Source organism: Myxine glutinosa, chromosome 4, assembly GCF_964187855.1.
Source record: "Myxine glutinosa chromosome 4, kmMyxGlut1.1, whole genome shotgun sequence".
NCBI lineage: Eukaryota > Metazoa > Chordata > Myxini > Myxiniformes > Myxinidae > Myxine > Myxine glutinosa.
The window spans coordinates 127544991-127566877 of record NC_136264.1 but is presented as its reverse complement, the minus strand read 5'-3'; the positions used below and the strand labels follow the sequence as shown (position 1 = coordinate 127566877).

The following is a 21887-nucleotide window of genomic DNA, read 5'->3' as shown; positions in this document are numbered from 1 at the left end:
GTTAACTTCCTGAACCACTTTATGTTAATCTGCCTAAGTCCGCGGTGTGATTTATTGCACTTCAATTGCATATTTCAATTGCAGCAGTTTTTCGCCTTTTTCTCCGAACTGCAAAAAATGACAGGCACTTTTGTTATGAGGGTGATGATATATCTGTGCAGTGTCTGTGTTGTCTTGTCACTGAACAACTCCCTCAAACTTTTGTGACATCGTACCGAACTTCTGGTATGCACATAGCTCTCCCGTCGGTATGTCCTACGGATATTTTTTTTGAAATTTTTTCCAATTATTATTATTATTTTTGGAATATTTTTGGGAAAAAATTTTTTTCCAACTTAAGTTTTCAACTTCAATTGTTTATCTATCTATAATTCCAGCAATCTCTGTGTGTATGTTTGTATGTTTGTATGTTTGTTTGTCTGTGACCGCTGTTTCTCGACAACTACCGGTCCGATATACTTGAAACTTGCCAGGTATATTGCTGGGGACCCGAGGATGTGCCTTTTCAAGGTTTTAAATTAATCGCAGAAGTAGTTACCGAGCTATGTCCAAAAAACGATTCAACCAATCAGAGAGCAGCGAGCTATCACGTGTGCCGAACGTGGCGAACAGACTCTGCCTCGGATGGCACATTTGAGAGCGTATTCATTTATTTCCCGTCGGCAAACTATGTTGCCGTTAAACTATGTTTTAAAACTAATAAAAACTAATTTGCGATTCATCGTATTCATCGCTTCACATTTGCGACAGTGAAGACTTCACTTCCGGCAGCCAATCACAGAACGCGTTGTTGCGAGCCCGAGAGCCTGCGCCATTACGGTTCGTAATTCGATTTCTTCCGGAGAAAATAATAATTTCTCGATTTCTTATGCGCATTATTTCTCCCAATTCAGTCAGAGCGAAGGGCGGAAGCGAAGAGCGTTGTTTTTTTTGTTTACGGGCGTACGGGCGGGGTAGAGCGTACGGGTAGCGTTTTTTTTTTTTTTTGGCAAGGAACGGGCACCCACGTACGGGCATGCCCTAGTAAAAGGTAATATCACGTATATTACAAATACATTTGTGCAAAATAATTGTTTGAATTATGATTGGTTTAAAAAATGACAAAACGCCAACTCGGGTACAGTCATTTATCTATATATCGACACATCTGGACAGTGTCTGTGTTGTCACTTAACGACTCCCTCAAACTTTTGTTTCCGTGGTTGTGAAGTGTTTTTAATAACGTGGTGGTGGTTTTGAATCACGTGGTGGTGAGGTATTTTGAATTATGTGGTGGTGAGGTGTTTTTAAATGATGTGGTGGTGAGGTGTTTTTAAATCACATGGTGGTGAGGTGTTTTTAATTTCGTGGCTGTGAGGTGTTTTTAATTATGTAGTGGTGAGGTGTTTTGAATTACTTGGCGGTGAGGTGTTTTTAATTACTTGGTGAGGTGTTTTTAATTACATGGTGGTGAGGTGTTTTTAAATTATGGGTTGGTGAGGTGTTTTCAATTTTGTGGTGGTGAGGTGTTTTTAATTTTGTGGTGGTGAGGTGTTTTTATTACGTGTTTATGGCTGAGAGGTGTTTTTAATTTTGTGGCTGTGAGGTGTTTTCAATTTCGTGGTGGTGAGGTGTTTTTAATTTTGTGGTGGTGAGGTGTTTTTATTATGTGTTTTATGGCTGTGATGTGTTTTTATTACGTGTTTTATGGCTGTGAGGTGTTTTTAATTTTGTGGCTGTGAGGTGTTTTCAATTTCGTGGTGGTGTGTTTTTAATTTTGTGGTGGTGAGGTGTTTTTATTACGTGGTTTATGGCTGTGAGGTGTTTTTAATTTCGTGGTGGTGAGGTGTTTTATTACGTGTTTTATGGCTGTGAGGTGTTTTCAATTTCGTGGTAGTGAGGTGTTTTTAATTTTGTGGTGGTGAGGTGTTTTTATTACGTGTTTTATGGCTGTGAGGTGTTTTTATTACGTGTTTTATGGCTGTGAGGTGTTTTTATTACGTGTTTTATGGCTGTGTGGTGTTTTTAATTTTGTGGTGGTGAGGTGTTTTTATTACGTGTTTTATGGCTGTGAGGTGTTTTAAATTACTTGGTGGTGAGGTGTTTTAAATTGTGTGGTGAGGTGTAATCGTCCCAAATTTCCAGTCTGCACCTACCCCTCCCCTATGTATGTGCTGAGTTCTTTCTTATATATACATATATATATATATTATATCTATATTATAATAGCCGTAGATGATTCTGTCTGTCTGTCTGTCTATCTGTTGGGTGTCTGTCCGGGGTGTGGCTTACTCGGTTTGCAGAGTAGCTCCACCCATAGCTCCACCCATTCTGGGAGTGGCTATAAACAAATATCCACCATTTTATTAACTCGCATAGCTTTGAGTCCTGTTTTGTAGGCCCGTGGTGTCTTGCTCTCCCCCAGTTTTATTTCAAATCAAATTCGATAAATCATTTCATTTTTCACAGTCGCTAACATAGTTTTAGACTCGGTTGAAAAAAAACGGGAAGAAAATCCGATGAAAGTTGCCGTTTATAGAACGAAATGAATTCTCAAAGGCCTGTAACTTCAAGGCCATTGAGTCTCTCTCACGCCTTTATCTCCAATCTAACTCACCATATGATTTCATTTTTATCGATGGTTTTACTTTTAGACTCGGTGTCAGCAATAATTGAGAACAATCCACACACGCGGGAAAATGCAGAGATATATTTTTTAAAATCGCGTCATGGTGTATCATACACCGCCCAACATGACACCGCCGGCAATGTGTCGATATATATTAAAAATTCGCTTTTGCTTTTCCGTTATGATATATTACTATTTCGTTTGATGATAGTCGTCACAAAAACGTCAACAATGATGCCGACATATATTTCTTCGTTTTTATTTCATTCAACATATTAGCCGGAAGTAAAATATGTTTCAGGAAATTACCGAGAGATATTTCTTCGTTTTTTTTATTAGTTATGTGCGCATACACTTTAAATAGGTTTATTTGAAATCTTTAATTTTCCACAAACATTCCACACACGCGGGAAAATGCAGAGATATATTTTTTAAAATCGCGTCATGGTGTATCATACACCGCCCAACATGACACCGACGGCAATGTGTCGATATCTATTTTAAATTCGATATATCATTTCATTTTTCACAGTCGCTAACATAGTTTTAGACTCGGTTGAAAAAAAACGAGAAGAAAATCCGATGAAAGTTGCCGTTTATAGAACGAAATGAATTCTCAAATGCCTGTAACTTCAAGGCCATTGAGTCTCTCTCACGCCTTTATCTCCAATCTAACTCACCATATGATTTCATTTTTATCGATGGTTTTAGAGTCGGTGTCAGCAATAATTGAGAACATTCCACACACGCGGGAAAATGCAGATATATTTTTTAAAATCGTGTCATGGTGTATCATACACCGCCTAACGTGACACCGACGGCAACGTGTCGATACATATTAAAAATTCGATATATCATTTCATTTTTCACAGTCGCTAACATAGTTTTCGACTCGGTTGAAAAAAAACGGGAAGGAAATCCAATGAAAGTTGCCGTTTATAGAACGAAATGAATTCTCAAACGCCTGTAACTTCAACTTCAAGGCCATTGAGTCTCTCTCACGCCTTTATCTCCAATCTAACTCACCATATGATTTCATTTTTATCGATGGTTTTGGACTCGGTGTCAGCAATAATTGAGAACATTCCACACACGCGGGAAAATGCAGAGATATATTTTTAAAAATCGCATCATGGTGTATCATACACCGCCCAACATGACACCGACGGCAACGTGTCGATATATATTAAAAATTCGCTTTTGCTTTTCCGTTAAGATATATTACTTTTTCGTTTGATGACAGTCGTCACAAAAACGTCAACAATGATGCCGACATATATTTCTTCGTTTTTATTTAATTCAACATTATTAGCCGGAAGTAAAATATGTTTCAGGAAATTACCGAGAGATATTTCTTCGTTTTTTAAAATTAGTTATGTGCGAATACACTTTAAATAGGTTTATTTGAAATCTTTAATTTTCCACAATATAATTTACTTGCCATTTATCATTTGATGATTACGAGACAAATTCCTCTTGAGGATCGTGACAATTCATGCGCTGCGTGGAAACTTCTATTTCCAAAATGAATGAGACGATCGATGAAGAACGCAGACTTGAACAGGATGCAGCAAGAAAACGAATGAGACGGGCGAACGAGTCCATCGACGAACGTCAATGCAAACTTGCGGGGTCACCCGTGGGAATCCCACGGGCATGGATGTGTGTGACATTTCGACATATTGAGTTAGATGCTGCACATTCATTTTTACAAAATGGTTACTGGCAAGTCATCAGATCCAGAAATGGTGTAAAAACCACCGTTTAGAGGCCATTTTTCCCCGCAAAGCGGGGGTTGGCCTTTTCGGGGACCGTGGTAGTTGTTGTTTTTTTGTCCCCTTTTTGAAGCAATGTTTTACGGCCGGATGCCCTTCCTGACGCCAACCCTTTTTGCCGCCTTCAACGACAAACAGGGAATTACCAGTGAACTGGTACTCAATTAGCCGACCTCGGAAGGATGACAGGCTGAGTCAACCCCCCTGGCATTAATTCGGCGATCGACCGAGATTCGAACCCAGGATCCTAAGCCGGCACCCTAGCCGCTAGCCCAACACCAGAAATGGTGTCATGAACACAATTTATTTACGCACAAGCACAAAAGCAAGACGGGCCGATTTCCGATTCCGACGGGCCGACGGGCGAGACGGGCCGATTTCCGATTCCGACGGGCCGATTTGGAGCAAGAAAAAGAACGAGACGGGAGAAAAAGGAGAGAAACGAGACGGGGAAAGCCGATTGGAGAGGCGAGTGAGGCGCGATTGGAGAGGAGTGTGAGGCGCGATTGGAGAGGAGTGTGAGGCACGATTGGAGAGGAGTGTGAGGCGTGATTGGAGAGGAGTGTGAGGCACGATTGGAGAGGAGTGATTGGAGGGGAGTGTGAGGCACGATTGGAGAGGAGTGTGAGGCACGATTGGAGAGGAGTGTGAGGCGTGATTGGAGAGGAGTGTGAGGCGCGATTGGAGAGGAGTGTGAGGCGCGATTGGAGAGGCGTGTGAAGGATTGCAGAGGAGAGGAGTGTGAGGGATTGGAGAGGTGAGGGATTGGAAAGGAGAGGGATGTGAGGGTTTGGAGAGGAGAGGAGTGCTAGGTGGAGAGAGGAGAGTGTCAGGTGGAGACAGGAGAGTGTCAGGTGGAGACAGGAGAGTGTCAGGTGGAGAGGAGTGAGGGGTCACATATTATGTGAAATAACTAAATTCACACCATTTCTGGATCTGATGACTTGCCAGTAACCATTTTGTAAAAATGAATGTGCAGCATATAACTCAATATGTCGAAATGTCACACACATCCATGCCCGTGGGATTCCCACGGGTGACCCCGCTAGTATATATATATACACACACACACAGTCGTAGCCAAAAATATTGGCACCTTTGTACTTTTTTCAAATAACTCACAATTTTCTCTAAAAATAAGTTGAAATTGACAAAAGTATTTGTTCTCCACAATTCTTTATTTCACTGTTAATATTACAGAACCTTTGTTTTTGATTCAGAACTTAATACAGTATATCCTTTAAAATCAGAAAATAAAAAGAAATGGCAGACAAAATTATTGACACTCTAGACTTAATATTTGGTAGCACAGCCTTTGGACAAAATAACTGCAGTCAAGTACTTCCTATGGCAATGAATGAGCTTCCTACACCTCTCTACTGGCAGTTTGGTGCACTCTTCTTGTGAAAACTGCTCCATTTCTCCCAGATTTGAAGGGTGCCTTCTCCCAACTGCTGTTTTCAGATCTCCCCACAAGTGTTCAATGGGATTTAAATCTTGACTCATTGCTGGCAACTTCAGAACAGTCCAGCGTTTTGTCTTGAACCATTCCTGGGTGCTTTTTGAAGTGTGTTTGGGGTCATTATCCTGCTGTAGGACCTCCACCTCCACGTTTTGTGTTTTTGGTTGAGGTGGATAAAAAGACATAGTTTCAGCTGCATTGCAATAATGAACATACATTGATTTAATGTGGGTATCTGAACGAGGTGTAACAAATACGTGCAATGAATTTGGGGTGTTATGGTGGGTTTTTTTTCAATGAAACATAAAAATGACATGAAAATAACTATATAATTTCCTTCGACTTGGTCATTGTTATACCTTTAGTTCCTACCACAAAGAGAGGGTTTGCTTACAGTCTGTTCAGATTAGTACTCATGGTAAATTAAACAGAATCTTTCATTAAGTGGAATTATATCATTGCAGTATTCCTATTGTCATTGATATTGTTACCTCCGCCACCAAAGGTGGATGGAGGTTATGTTTTCACCCCTGTCTGTCTGTTTGTTTGTGAACAAGATATCTCAAAAAGTTGTGGACAGATTTGGATGAAATTTGGCATATAGGTGGCATATGTGAAGAGGACGAAATGATTAGATTTTGGTGAAGATCCAGTTTCGGATCCGGCTATTATAATTTTAAAGTGATTCTTCACCATTGAGTGATAGGGCCAAACACTATACATAGCAGGATATCTCAAATAGATCCAAATAGATCCATTTGTCCAGATCCATTCTGTGTTCTAGCTGTTTCATGAGCCTTGACTTGGTGTACAAAACATAAAAAATAAAATAAAAACCTGAGTCCCTCTGCTAGCATTAGCTGGTGGACATTTAATATCCCAGTGTCTTTCCTGAAGCGTAGGTGAGGTATCCCCAGCACTCTGGATTCCAAATTCCTGCCCACATTAGCTTAAGTCAAACGTCAAGCTTGGCCACCCGTTTCACAAAATTGTTGGAGTAAATTTCCCTCAGGCCAATCCACAAGAAGGTGAGAGTAATTGTGGCCATTAAATAAGTAGTAGTAGTATTAGTAGTTGCTTGTTTATATTCTCACTTCAGTTTCTAAAGCATTTTTCCATACTATTTTTCTTATCATTTGTTAGAATCGGAATATTTTGATGACCCCTCACATTTTATTTGCTTACTCATGTTAAACCGTTTATGAAATGATTATGCTCATTAGTTTTTTTTAATATATATTTTTATTTGCACTTGCGTTTGACAATCAGTGAAAGAAGTAACTTGTGTGCAGGACTAAAAGTAATAGGGGACAATGAGAAAGAAAAATGGCCGTTTCAGTGAGGTGACACCGTAAGTGATATTAGTTAAAAGCTGTATGAGAGGGACAGTCATAAAATAAGTCGGGATGGGAAGGTTTTCGAATGGGGTAGAGACAAGAGAAGAGAGATTGCACAAGGTTCATGGAAAAGCTTATCTGGTTAATATTGTCTTCATCAAATAAGTTACAAGAGAAGGTCTACAAGGTGACAGTTCTGTTTCATGGCTCACGCCTATCAGTAATTGCCATGTGTTTCAAGGCCTTGGAAAAAGAATTATTAACTAGAATTGACCTAAGGAAGAAGCATTTTATGGTGTAATTCCCATAATGTAATTTTCATGTCATGATCCAAAACTGCTTTAGTACCTCCATTTCACTCAGGTGCCCCAAAGCCTCACTGCTATTTCGCTGAGGCCTTACATTTCCTCGTTGTCCAACAGCTTCTCAAGTTTCCACATGTTCCTTTGCTTATAAAGGTCCCACAGGTCTTTCAAGTCCCTAATGTTTCCCATATTCCTTACATGATGAAATCTCACAGCAATTCCAAAATTCTAAACCTCCTCATGCAAAGATTCTCAATTTCCCCAGCACCATAAGGACTAACAGTGTCTTTGGAATCAATAGTCCCTCCAAAGTTCCCATTTATTTCATATTTCTCAGTTAATTTGTTTGACACTTCCTCATCTAATACAACTATGTATCTTCAATCCACAATGTTCGAGAATTTTTTCTCCTTCTCCAAGTTTTTCAATGTTTCCGAGACTCATGCCACCAAGGCTGGCTCTCAGTTTTCCTATGCATTCCTTGCAAAGCATAGTATCCATTCCAAGGTGCTCAACTGTTTTGAAGTGATCTGAGTCGTGACCAGAGCTGACTGGTTATTGAGCTGAGGGCTTTCTGTCCTGAGGTGTTCTGAGCCGTGAGCAGAGCTGACTGATCACTGGCCATGGATGACGTGATTGTGTAACCGTCTGTGCGCAGGCCTGCTACAAAGGACAATGTCGAGATTATTTTAGTAACACATTTTTAGATGCTAGCCAGAATTTCCTACTGTTGTTTCATTTACTTGTATTTAAGTTTCAGCCATCACAATTTATCTTGCCATTGCTTCACAGAAGAATGCACGTCTTTGCATAATAGTTTCCTTGAAGTGCCAATGAACACCTTTTCAGTTGGTGATCTTGAAACCAATTTAGCTTCCATATTTATTTTCTTAAATGAATTTCCAAAATGCCAATAATTATTAAATCTTAAATATAAATCTAGAACACAGAGAGTGCGGTGTGTGCAATTTTGCATTATTCGGTGTTACAGTGGCCTCAGGACATGACAGGGCACTGGGAATGAAAGATGTTATTAGACCAACGAACTGTTCCACCCACTGGAATGAGATGGAAAATCGTTCTGCAGTAACACTTTACTGGCCTATTTGAAGGTGGGATTTCCTTACAGGAGGAAGTTAGGTGGGAGATAACAGTACTTAAAGCTGTTGCAGCACTCAAACAGTTTGTGCTGTGAACAAAGCATATTCTGAAACTCAGCAACTTCTTTTGCTTCTTCGGCTCTCACAGACACCAGTTCTGACAGTTTGTCTAAATCTCCTGCCAACCTGAGTTTTCCAAGTAAAATGTCATAAAGTTATCTCATTATTTGCCAATGATAAATTTTTTTGGAGTCAAACAACGTGTGACATGCAACCCAAATTATAATCCAAGTCTGTTTCAGCGAAATTCAGAGGTTTAACATTAAGAAAACAAAATGTAGACAATACAAATAAAACCAGAACAGCACTCTTCGATGTCGCGACGTTGACTGATATGCCTCCACCCACATTATTACATGATTATAATACTTGTGCCATGTTTGATTCAAATCCCTTCAGCTGTTGGCTTGAAGCAAATCTTGCATGATCTAAAGTATCACATTTTTACCTGACATGACCTCTGACCTTTGATGCAGAAATCCAATCAGTTCATCTTTTCATCACAATATATATACTTATACCAAGTTTGGTCAAAATCCCATCACTGGTTCACAAGTTAGCTCGGTAACAGAATTTATACCTAACGTGACCTCTGACCTTTGATCTCTTGACCCCATAATCTAATCAGTTCATCTTTGCATCATCATACATACTTGTACCAAGTTTGACTTGGTTCCCTTCATCCGTTCTTAAATTATTGCAGAAATGAAAACCTATTCCAGACTCTGACTTTTGACCTCTTGATCCCACAATTAAACCAGTTCATCTTTGCATCATAATGTATACTTGTAGCGACTTTGGTCAAAATCCCATCACTGGTTCACAAGTTACCGCAGTAACAGGATTTTTACCTAACATTACCGTTGACCCCAAAATATAAGCAGTTCATGTTTACCTCACTATACATACCTGCACCAAGTTTGGCTAAGATCTCTTCAGCCCATTCTCAAGTTATTGTGGTACCTAAAACCTGTCACGGACGGACACATGGACGTACGGCCAGACAGCCAGACGGACAACCCAAAAACATAATGCCACCGGCAACTTTGTCAGCAGAGGCATAAAACTTTTCTGACAGGTATATGGCAAGCCAATAAATAAGTTATAATCATGCACTTGGCTCACTGGGCATCAATATGTCATGCACAGTTCACTCCAAGAATAATTTATCATCCATGAACATGTAAGAGTAGTTGAAAAGTTGGTTTTAGGCAGACATAAGAAGACAAAAGAAGGAACAGTAGAAGGAAATTTCAAAAAAGGAAGCTGATTTCAAAAAATAAGCAGAGAATTTCAAAAAATGAAGCAGACAGATACACCTAGCTCGGCTTCACGCTGTTGAAACCAAAGCTTTCAGAATCATTGGAATCTCCTGCGATGAAGCTAACTCCGAGGGCCTTTCACTCACTCACCGCAGGCAGGTTGGTGGTCTTTCTGTCTTCCACCGACTCCTCTCCTGCCTTGCTCCCCCAGCTCTCTCTGTGCTCTGTCCCCCAAATATTCCTTCAGGTCGCACAAGATCTGCCTGCAACCCTCTTATGGTTAAACTGCCAAAATCTAGGCTCTCTGCTCAACTTCACTCTTTCATTCCCCTTTTCTCCCGCCTCTGGAACAAACTCCCCCACCCCCTTCAATCCCACGCCTCCCTCCAGGTCTTTAAAACAGCTGTTCACCACCATCTCTTATCTTCCCCAATCCAAAACCTTGATCTTTTCTACCCCCGCTAATTCACACCAGATACACTTTTTTGAAATTCCAACTTCTTTCCTGGAAGTCCTTGCAGTGTCCATATGTTTTATACCTCTCCCACCTCCCCCCAAGCCCTCTCTCTCCCACAGTTCTCTCGATGTCCCTGCTCTCAAATGTTGTGTTTGTGTCCTTCCCCCTCTCTCCCCATCTTGTCTACCGCTCCCCTTATTTTGTGTTTTATGTGTTGGTTTGTGTCGGTTTGACTTTTTGTGAGATTAATGTTAGCTCTTTCACGAGCCTCGATCTTGCATACAAAAAAAAAAAAAAAAAAGATGGCAAGATAACGGTCTGATGCAGCCAGGAGATTTGCAAGAAAATTATAAAGTTAAACGTTGCATTTAGAATGAGCAAAGAGTTCAAGAGAAACCAAAGAACTAAAAGTCCTGAATACAAAACTTCCACCTTATGGGGTCAGCAAAGCGTCGTGCTAACTCATTATACTCGTTAGGCCTGCCGCACACTAGCCGAACAGAACAAAACCATCAGCCACAAATCTTGCATGATCTAATTTTGCCGTAGACTGCCCCCCACTACGAGACTGTCGACACTATTGTCGGAAAACCAAATGGCAATGAAGAAGAAATGCAGGGAGAGGATGTGAAGAGTGAAAGTTCTGAGCACTGCTGCATGTCACCAGTAGCATACCAGGAGAAAGAAGTGATTGTGGGTATAGGCCCTGAGTGGAGGGACGGTCAGCCCAAAGAACGCTCAATAATTTGATAGTGGAACTTGCTGCAGAAGATGAGTGCTCTTATACTAACTTCCACAGGATGCATCAGATACTCTGTAATGAGCATGTCAGTCCATGAAATGCTACAACCGGAAGCCACTGAAAGCTGAAGTTTAATTGGCTGATACGCTGCGCCACGTTGGCTATCGCCGTACAATACACGACGATGCACGACTGTTTCCCACAACTCGTCGTAAAAGTTGAACATGAATAAGTTAATCTTTTACGACAATGCCGAAACGCCTGACAACCTTGATAACGACGGTTGTCAACTGCCACAAACTGCATGATTTTCAGACTTTCACAGACAAAATGATCGCAGACGCTCACATCCCAGCTGAAGGTTTCATATTTCACAAACAAAATTAGGATCCTAGATTTTTAAAGCTAGAGGCTAAGAATACAGCATTATTTATGATTTTTTAAGAAACGAATTGTATTTTAGAAATTATCACTTTTAACCAAAAATAAATAAATAAATAACTTTCCAGCAATGTACACTCCCGGTCAAAAGTTTTAGAACGCCTCAATTTTTCTAGTTTTTATTGAAATGTACGCAGTTTAATGTCCAGTGAATAACCTGAAATGGTACAAAGGTAAGCAGTAAACTGCCCGAGGTTAAAAATAAAAGTTTAGGTTAGCAAAAATGGGAAAATAATGTAAGTTGCACTGTTATATTGTAAGAAAAGGCCTTCTTGAGCGAACAAGTAATGGGTTAACAACTTACAGCTGTTCTGCAGCAATGTAAGTAAATTAAGCCTTGAAAGTTGATGCAAACAATTCCTACAGGTGTCCCAACCTCTGCTGATTACTTGATTACAAACCCACTGTCTGTATAAAAGCAGTATTGGAACAGACTGTTATTACACCCTCTGAAGCATTATTTGGACAATATTGCACTGCAGGAAGTAGTATATTGGAAGCTGGAGGAAACTCTGACAGGAAGAGGTCTGGCAGACCCAAAGCCACAACAGAATCAGAAGACAAGTTTCTGAGAGTCAACAGCTTGCGTGATAGGCGGCTCACAGGACAACAGCTTTAAGCACAGCTTAACACTGGTCGAAGTAAGCAAGTCTCAGTTTCAACTGTGAAGAGAAGACTCCGAGCTGCAGGTTTGACAGGTCGAGTGGCAGTAAGAAAGCCATTGCTAAGATGGCAAAATAAGAAAAAGAGGCTTGCCTGGGCCATAAAGCACCGCTAGTGAACTCATGAAGACTGGAAGAAGGTCTTATGGACCGATGAATCAAAATTTGAAATCTTTGGTTCATCACGCAGGGTTTTTGTACGCCGTCGAGTGGGCAAAAGGATGGTTCCTCAGTGTGTGACACCAACTGTCAAACATGGAGGAGGAAGCGTGATGGTCTGGGGCTCCTTTGCTGGATCCAGAGCGGCGATTTGCACAGAGTGACTGGCACCCTGAACCAAAAGGGCTACCACAGCATTTTTCAGCATCATGCAATACCCTCTGGTATATGCCTAGTTTGTCAGGGGTTCATCCTACAGCAAGATAATGACCCTAACTAAACACACCTCCAGGCTATGGCAAAACTACCTTCGAGGAAAAGAACAAGACGGTAGGCTTCAAATCATGGAATGGCCAGCAGTCTCCAGACTTAAACCCCATCGAGCTGGTTTGGGATGAATTGGACAGAAGGGTGAAAGCAAAGCAACCTACAAGTGCAACACATTTGTGGGAGCTTTTGCAACAGTGTTGGGACGAACTTCCCGAACAATATTTGATTTCCATTGTAGAAAGAATGCCATGAGTGTGTTCGGCGGTTATATCTGCAAAAGGTGGCTACTTTTTGCTGCGTCAAAATCTTAAATTAAATTTTGTTAAACAAAATGATTCTATGATTTATTTTTTTATCTCCAATTGTTTATTTGTTCTATGCAACCTTAGGATGATTTGTTCTATGCAACCTCTCAGAGTACATTGAGACATTAAACTGTGTAAATTTCAATAAAAACTGGAAAAATTGAGGTGTTCTAAAACTTTTGACCGGTAGTGTATATAAATGTTAATACAAAGCATTAATAGAGCATCGGTGTTTAAAAACAGATGCTTGATGATATAATCACACAAAGTCGTGACAAACAGTAAACACAGCTATCAATGTATATGATCACATCTACACAACAATGGTTGAAATCCACTTCAACTAAAACTACTTGCGTTGCAGATGAGGTAGATTAGTTTTCCATTACGAATGGCATACTCGGTGTCCCGGCGTGACGAGCAGCCTTTAAACGAGCCACCATGGGCAAAACACGCCAGGCTGCTCATCCTGCAGGCTGCCGTGCCAACGGGTGGCCATAGAATCAATTTTCTACATTAAGCAGTTTAGAACAGCCACTATCGGCATGCACAAGCGATTAACAGCCTGTCCGGCATGTTCATAGATTCAGTTGAAAACGGTTATTTGTCTCCACTGCAGAGAGCAGGATGGAAATGAAAACGTGCGGTTGAGAAATGTCACTGAGCTTTGGATTTTGGAGCTTGATTTAAGAGCTAAGGCAGAGACGGTTGTGTCGCAGACCTCAAAATTTGTACTGTGGCTCAAATATATTGACGTTTACACCTGTGAATGTGGATTAGAGCTTAGGGTTTGGACTTGGAGTCAGAATCTTGTAGGTTTGAGCGATATGACAGGCCTGTGTGAGCTTGCGCTACTTTTAACAGTGCAGATCTGGATTTGCCATAAATAATCAAAATAATAATTCTAACATGATCTAAACTTTATTTTGATTCTAAAATAGGTTAATTAGAGAGGCAACACTAGCTCAGAATTATTTCCGATAAAAGGGTAGTTCCAAGGTGGTTTGCTCAAAAGCTAAGGCACAGCCTGTTGGCATTTTGGCTGATAGAAAGATACACAAATATTACCGCTGCAAACAATGCCGCGGGATGCCTGGCAAGCCCAAGTGGAGGAGACTTCCAGCTTAGCACATGCCGAAGGACGGTGGAAGTATAGAGACTGTTTATGTTTGAGGGATATTAAAACAGTAATGTATTTGTTCCATGCTGTAAAGCACACCACCAGAACGTCAGCTATTCAGTGCCAAGATTATTCTCGACTCCAAAACCAGCCAGGCCATTGTCTACCCACAGACTTGTCTTACACCAGCTCTCCACACCCACTTGACAACCTTCATTTTAAGTTACTTTTTCTTCTTTATTCCGTTCGACAACAATGATCTCAGTTCAGTTGGAGGCATGCACGCCTATGACCTGACTGTTCTGGGTTAAATTCCTGTTGTAATTAAATCAGAATAAGACTTTGAAACAGTGCACTGGCAGAAGGAGATAATGCTTGAAGAGGTACAGCATCTTTCACAGGGGATGTGAAACCATCTGAACCACATGCTCGCCTTTGCTTGTGGATGGTTCTGATATATTCCTATGTTTTGCAGTATCTTTCACAATGATTGTGCTATTGGGCAGGTACCTATTGACTCATTGGGCTCAACTCGTTGCATTATTAGGATACATCGGTCGAGTGTGCAACCACTACAGTGGTCCCGGGATATTCCATGCATGGTAACTTTCCAATGGGAAACCAGATAATATCCCTTTACTTAGTAAAGCTTCGGTGATAAACTGAGCACATGGCATGCAGACTAATGAGCACCTGGTTATGGTGCGAGTGCTGCAATAACAGAGAGAAAACATTACATTTCCATGGACCACAAGGGGACTCATGGGTCATTGGCTGAAAGCAGTTACATGCAAGGGGTTTTGGCAGTCGAAGATGGCCAATGTTGACCGCACAAAACCTACCCACAAGTGGCCCATCAATAGAAACACACATAAGATTCCACATCAAAAGCATAAAAATAAATTGGCACATCAAGTGTCATTGTCATTGTCACATCATATCATATCGTCGCCTTGGTGCTCATTAAGCAGCAAATTCATTCTCAACACAAGTATGAATCATGATCATGCAGTAAAGCAACTGTTCCTGTTCACCGGGAAGCTCTGCCATGGCCATTCAAACTCTCAAAAGCAGACAAGCAATATCATCACCCATAAATTGCAGTGTTGGTGTGACTCACAGATGATGAAGTAGTCTTGATCATGGATGAATTCGAGCCCGTAGAAATTTGGGCTGAACTCCTGAAACTTGATGGTGTACTTAACGTCCGTTTGTGGCTGATGGCAGTTGAGCAAGAAGCGATTCTTATGAATTGTTTCACAATCCTCCGCTTGTTGCCTCGACACCAAGTACAGACGATAGAACTCGGGAACAGGTGTTTCGGCCATAAATTGGGCATCGTCTCTACTCTCAGAGGTGTCCACATGGTTGCCGGACTTTGCCTTCGGACAAATGATGTCCATCTTGTCTCCCAGGTTGGGATGCAAGACGAGTGTGCCTCCAGGACGGAACCTACAAAATGATAAGAGGCAATTAGGACAATAATTATCATTAGCATTATTGTTATTCAACATAATCTAAATATTTCACGCTGATACATGAAAGAAGATGAGAATAGAATGACACTCGGTAGAGAGCATACCCTCTGCCTGGCTGAACAGTTTGTTTTGTATCCACTGATAGCCCGGATCTGGATTTGGATATGAACCAAAATCTAATCGGCTTGTTCTTGTCACCAAACCAACTCATCCAGCAAGTTTAGTCAGAACTCATCCATAACATTTTGAAATATCATGTTATATACAGGGTGATTGAAAAGTAACTCCCTATTTTAAAATATTTAGAAATTATTTATTTATTGTAATATTTTTCTCAAATTTTTAGTGTTTGTTCCTTAATGTATGAGAATTTAATCTGTGTTGGTTTTTTTTCAGATTATTTTTTGTTTGAAATTCGGAAGCCCTACAAACATGGCTGGACGTCTTACCCTGCAGGAGCGTGCCCAGCTAGTGGTATGAAGATTGGTCTGATCTCTTTAAAAATATCCTCTGGTCTGATGAAGCGGTATTTCACATCGGTGGGTTTGTGAACCGTCACAACTGCTATTACTGGGCAGGAGAAGATCCTCATGTTATTTCTGAAAAAACGCAATATCGGCCCAAGGTAACGGTGTGGTGTGGAATGACTTCGGAAAGGATTGTAGGTCCCTTCATTCTTCGCGATACCATGAATGCCAAAAGGTACCTCACCATGCTGCAAGACGAAATCTGGCCAATTATCAGTGCTTCGGAGAATGTTGAAGATTTGATTTTCATGCAAGATGGCGCTCCTCCACATTTTGCTATTGTTGTTCGTGAATGGCTGAATGCCCACTTCCCTGGGAGATGGATGGGTCGTCGTGGTCCGTATGAGTGGCCAGCCAGGAGCCCTGACTTAACACCATGTGACTTTTTTCTTTGGGGTTGGGTAAAAGAGCAAGTCTACTGTACCAAACCAACGACTTTGGAAGAACTTGAAGGGCGAATACGAGAAGTTATGTCTTCCATCCCACAAGAGTTCCTGGTGAAATCAGTTGACGCGGTACCCGGGCAGCTTGAGAAGCTGGTGGCGAATTCTGGTGCCCATATCGAATTTTAAATAAAACCTCATGCTATACGCTTTCTTCTTATATCCATTTCTTGTAAAAATTATAGTTAAGAAATAAATTATAAGTATTTTAAAATAGGGAGTTACTTTTCAATCACCCTGTACAGTATATCGCTTTTCGCCCGATCTCTCAATGGTGAAGAATCACTAAAAAAATTAAATAATTCTCGTACCCGAATCCATATTCAGGTCTTCACCAAAATCGAATCAATTCTTTTTTGTCACACACCCAACCTGTCAACCAAGTTTCGTCCAAATCGGTCTATAACTTTTTGAGGTATCCTGCTATATATCGGTTTTAGCCCTATCACTCAATGGTGAAGAAACACTTAAGAAATTCTCTGATCCAGATCCGGTTTCAAATCTTCACTTAGATTGAAGAAATTCTTCCTTGTCACAAGTGCAATCTCTCCACCAAACTTCGTCCGAATCCATCCACAACTTTTTGAGATATCGTGCTAAATATAGGTTTTGGCCCTATCTACCAATGGTGAAGAATCACTTTAAAATTCTAGTAGCCGGATCCAGATCTTCAACAAAATAATCATTTCATCCTCTTAATGTACCCTACCTCTCCTCTAAATTTCGTCCAAATCCGTACACAACGTTTTGAGATATCTTGTTCACAGACAAACAGACAGACATGGGTGAAATCATAACCTCCATCCACCTTCGGCGGCGGAGGTAAAAAGAAAACAATCCTATGTCATGAGAATGCACCCGCATGCACCTCCCCCAGCCTAGCTCCATTCAGTGGACCCCACCGGATTTCACTTTGGAACGACCTGAGCGCTTCCTGCATCATCCAAGGCTCACATCAATGAGGCCAATTACTCTGAAGGACATTCGGTCAAAGAAAGGGTAGTGCAGTTAGAGTGGTGCCATGAAGGAGAGAAAAATACAGTGTAGAGGAGAAATCCATAGCAATTGTTAAAGCACTGCAGTTCCCATTCGGTATCAAACAGATTTGTCCAGCATGTGACATATGTATTACCACCAGACTCGACTGGAATAAATATTGCCAGAATGAAATGAATGAATGAATGAATGATCGTTTTAAGGCCATTTTCCCCGCTAGAGCAGGGATTAGCCTTGCGGGCCCCATGACAATCATGGTTCCCTGTTTGAGGCAATGTTTTTATAGCCGGATGCCCTTCCTGACGCCAACCCTGAGTCGCCTCTTACGATGCGCAGGGATACGGTGTACCTATTCTAAACCAGGGTACACACCGGGATCATTCATCCCAGCAAGCTGGTATTCAATTTGCCGACCTCGGAGGGATGACAGACTGAGTCAACCCTCCGGTGTTAATTTAGCGATCGACCGGGATTCGAAACCAGGATCTTAGGATCCCAAGCCGGCACCCTAACCACTAAGCCAACACCAGGCTATATGCCGGAATATTGAAGTTAATTCAAAAACTAATGTTCAAAATTTAAATGCAAAACTACCTCAACTATGTTGTGTGCAGTAGGCCCATTCGGCCCTGAATCCTGATTGCTTTGTCTCGTAACCCAATCTAGGCCTTCTGACTTTCATCGAAATTAAATCACAGCAATTATCACTCAAACGGAGCTTTGGTTCTGAATGATTCTCAAAGCACGGTTAAAAAAATACCAAGAAGTGACATTTGCACATTGAGCCAATGTCTATTGTTAAGCACCAATAGGAGAAGACGTATGTTGTGAAAACACCTGCTCTCAAGCTTGAAGACAAAGGAAATCTAATTTCTTTCCCACAAGGTCGCCATCACTTGAAAGGGAATTTGTGCAATTCCCAAACACAGCACGTTGAACTCCTGATGGAGTTAATCAGCCAAGACTTGGTGCTATTGATTAGAGAATTAGAAAAAGGTACTTTAGCTCATTGAAGGGAGCATCGATGAAGTAACAGTGAGCAGGAAAAAGTTATTACAGCCAAGTGTTAAAAAAGTGACTCTTTTAACTCCTGCCTAAGCCCAAAGGAACGTTGTTGCATGCAATAACGCGAGTGGAAGCGACGTACGTGTTGCTATAACAATAGGTTTCGCCACAATAAAAAGCAATCCAGTTTTGTGATAAAGCAGATTGGGATGAAATATGAACCGAATTTTAATTCAAATCTTTCACAATGTGTTATTTTGAGATTTAATTTTGATAAATTTTCAGCAAAGTGTGTGATTCGGGAGAGGACGAGCCTTCTGTGCAACCCGACATCGGGATTAGCTAGCAGTGAGAAGTGGGTCACGGTTGTAAAAAAAAGAGTATTCAAGCTGAGAAAGCAACTAAATGAATAGGGATATAATTACAAAATGTGAATTGGATGCGAAATTCATCGGAATATCTCACCCCTGAGGTTCCGAATTCACATCAATATCCAACCTTTTTATCCTCACAAACCACTGTTCCTTTCAACATCTCTTCTATATTTTATCGCGGCTGTAAGTCCTAAGCATAGTCCTATGGAATCACATTCATAAATCTATCCATTTCCTATCCACATTCCCAATTATTTGTTGTCTTTATCTTTCCAATCCCTCCTTCTTGCGTTCTTATTTATTACATGTATTCCAGCATTCCGCCGTTTCTGTGTTTCCTCTGACTCTTCTTTTAAAAACTTAGCCATTCCATCACTACATGCCGACAAGCCACTGGTCTATGTGATCCTGTATTCACCAGGGGCATGTGATTCATTTATACCTGTGATCCATAGTCCATACCTTACCTTTTGTAGATTTTCTAGCTCAATATTTGTTTCCTTGATGTTCAATCCACATTTATATAAACCAAGCATTATCTAACTTACTTTAAACCATGAACGGCGGTCTGTGCTTAGCGCACGCTGCTTATCGTGGACATCAAAAGGGCAGCTTTTGACACAAAAAAGGCAGAAAATAATGAGTTCAGGGTCTGGTGCATCTGAGAACTGTGGACGTAGAAACCTGGATTCTCCAGAGTTAGAGATGTGGAGACAAAGAGAGTTAACAACATGAAAACAGGGCTTACGTTGAGCTTTGGAAATGTTAAGGAATATCAGGGTTTCACTCAGGTATCAGGGTAGGTAACTGGTAGCATGCTTGTCTTTGAAGTCTGTCTGCTTCTGGGCTTCTGGTCTAACGCTAGAAGAGGAAGATGAAGTTCTTTTGATTTTAAGCAAAATTTCAAGCATTTTGACAAAAGGTGAGGTAGGGACTAGGGATCACAGGTATAAATGAATAACATGCCCCTGGTGAATACAGGATCACATAGACCAGTGGCTTGTCAGCATGTAGTGATGGAATGGCTAAGTTTTTAAAAGAAGAGTCAGCTAGGAAACAAAGAAATGGCGGAATGCTGGAAAACATGTCATAAATAAGAACGCAGGAAGGAGGGATTGGAAAGATAAAGACAACAAATAAATATCAGGGTTTTCACTCAGGTATCAGGGTAGGTAACTGGTGGCATGCTTGTCTCTGAAGTCTGTCTGCTTCTGGGCTTCTGGTCTAAGGCTAGAAGAGGAAAATGAAGTTAATTTTATTTTAAGCTGACTGTCCTGTCTGCAACATATATGTCAAAGATCTTTGTCAAGGAGTCTTTGGTGATAGTACACCAGACAAACTTGATATTTCCTGCATAAGTCTAAACTCTTACTTAAGTCTGGAAAGGCAGTAGATCATGCTTCCTGTGGACCACTTTGTTTCACAACAGCATTTCCTGGTCCATGATAGACATTACGGGTCCCATGAGGATTTCTCAATAGTGAACCTCCGACAAGAAGTCAGATTAGATCTGAAACCATGCACGACAATTGGACTGTTGCCATAAAGAGAAATATACAGGCAAAACAGTTTGACACAGATGAAGACAAACAGACAGGCGGACAAAGAACAAGGCCTGGCCTCTTCAGTTGAATTCTCATTGGTTTTAAAGATTAATGAAGCACTTGTTTTGTTTGAACACCATGCACCGTGTTTAAAGATGACAGTTGTCACACTGACCATTGCCACAGTCACTTAGCTCACTCCTCCACTTTTTAAATTGCTTTATGTCAAGTAGATTATAAATTCTATCAGTCTTCTAAATTCCCATATCCTCAAGCTTAGCACTTCTTCAGGATTCCCAAAGCCCTTCAAATACCCCAAATACATTTTAACCTCTGACACACACAGTTCCACAACTTCCTCTCTTCATTACCCTCGAGTATTCCAGATTGTGTCCCTGAATGACTTTATTACTGTATGTTTCATCTTTTATTCCACGAATAAACTTCATGGAGTTCAAGGGAACGGCACCGTCCGACATAATGTGGTTGTCCATTGTTGATTATGGAAAGCTGGGAGAATGAACAACAAGTGTGATACTCAATCTGAAAGTACTTTTTGCTGTGTTGCCCTTAGCAATTGTGAAGAGCTTCAATGACTCCACTGTACATATTTAGGAATTTGAATGTTAAACTCTGGTATATGCGACATTAAAGATAAGTCACAATATATGAGGACTGTTCAAAATGTCCAAGAAACAACACGTTTTACTTTTCATTTCATATGTAGTAAGAAAAGATTACTGAATATAATATATATATATATACGTATATATATATATATATATATATATATATATATATATATATATATATATATATATATATATATATATATATATATATATATATATATATATATATATATATATATATATATATATATATATATATATATATATATATATATATATATATATATATATATATATATATATATATATATATATATATATATATATATATATATATATATATATATATATATATATATATATATATATATATATATATATATATATATATATAGTACCAGAATTCAAGATGGAACATAAAAAATAGTTTTTTGGAAACAATATTTTATTACCTCCGCCACCAAAGGTGGATGGAGGTTATGTTTCCACCCCTGTCTGTGTTTGTTTGTCTGTCTGTCTATGAACAAGATATCTCAAAAAGTTGTGGACGGATTCGGACAAAATTTGGCAGAGATGTAGCATATGTGACAAGAACGAAATGATAAGATTTTGGTGAAGATCCGGATTCGGATCCGACTACTATATATTTTTAAGGGGTTCTTCACAATTGGGAGTTAGGGTCAAAACGATTTTTTTTTTTTTTTTTTCCTTTTTGTATACTGAATCGAGGCTCGTGAAAGAGCTAAAAATATATATATATAGCAGGATATATATAGCAGGATATATAGCAGGATACCTCAAAAAGTTATGGACGGATTTGGAT

At 40.2% G+C, this 21887-nt stretch overlaps 1 protein-coding gene across 4 annotated transcripts in view; it reads right to left on the bottom strand.

The window, feature by feature from the left end:
• LOC137425200 (ephrin-B1) overlaps positions 1 to 21887 on the bottom strand; it is a 252193-nt gene that overhangs the window by 49218 nt on the left and 181088 nt on the right. For all 4 annotated transcript variants that reach the window (XM_078776397.1, XM_068113384.2, XM_078776396.1 and 1 more), the window contains exon 2: positions 15186 to 15517. In XM_078776397.1, coding sequence (XP_078632523.1) covers positions 15186 to 15468 — 283 coding nt within the window. In that variant the 5' untranslated portion in view covers positions 15469 to 15517. The remainder of the gene's footprint in view (positions 1 to 15185; positions 15518 to 21887) is intronic.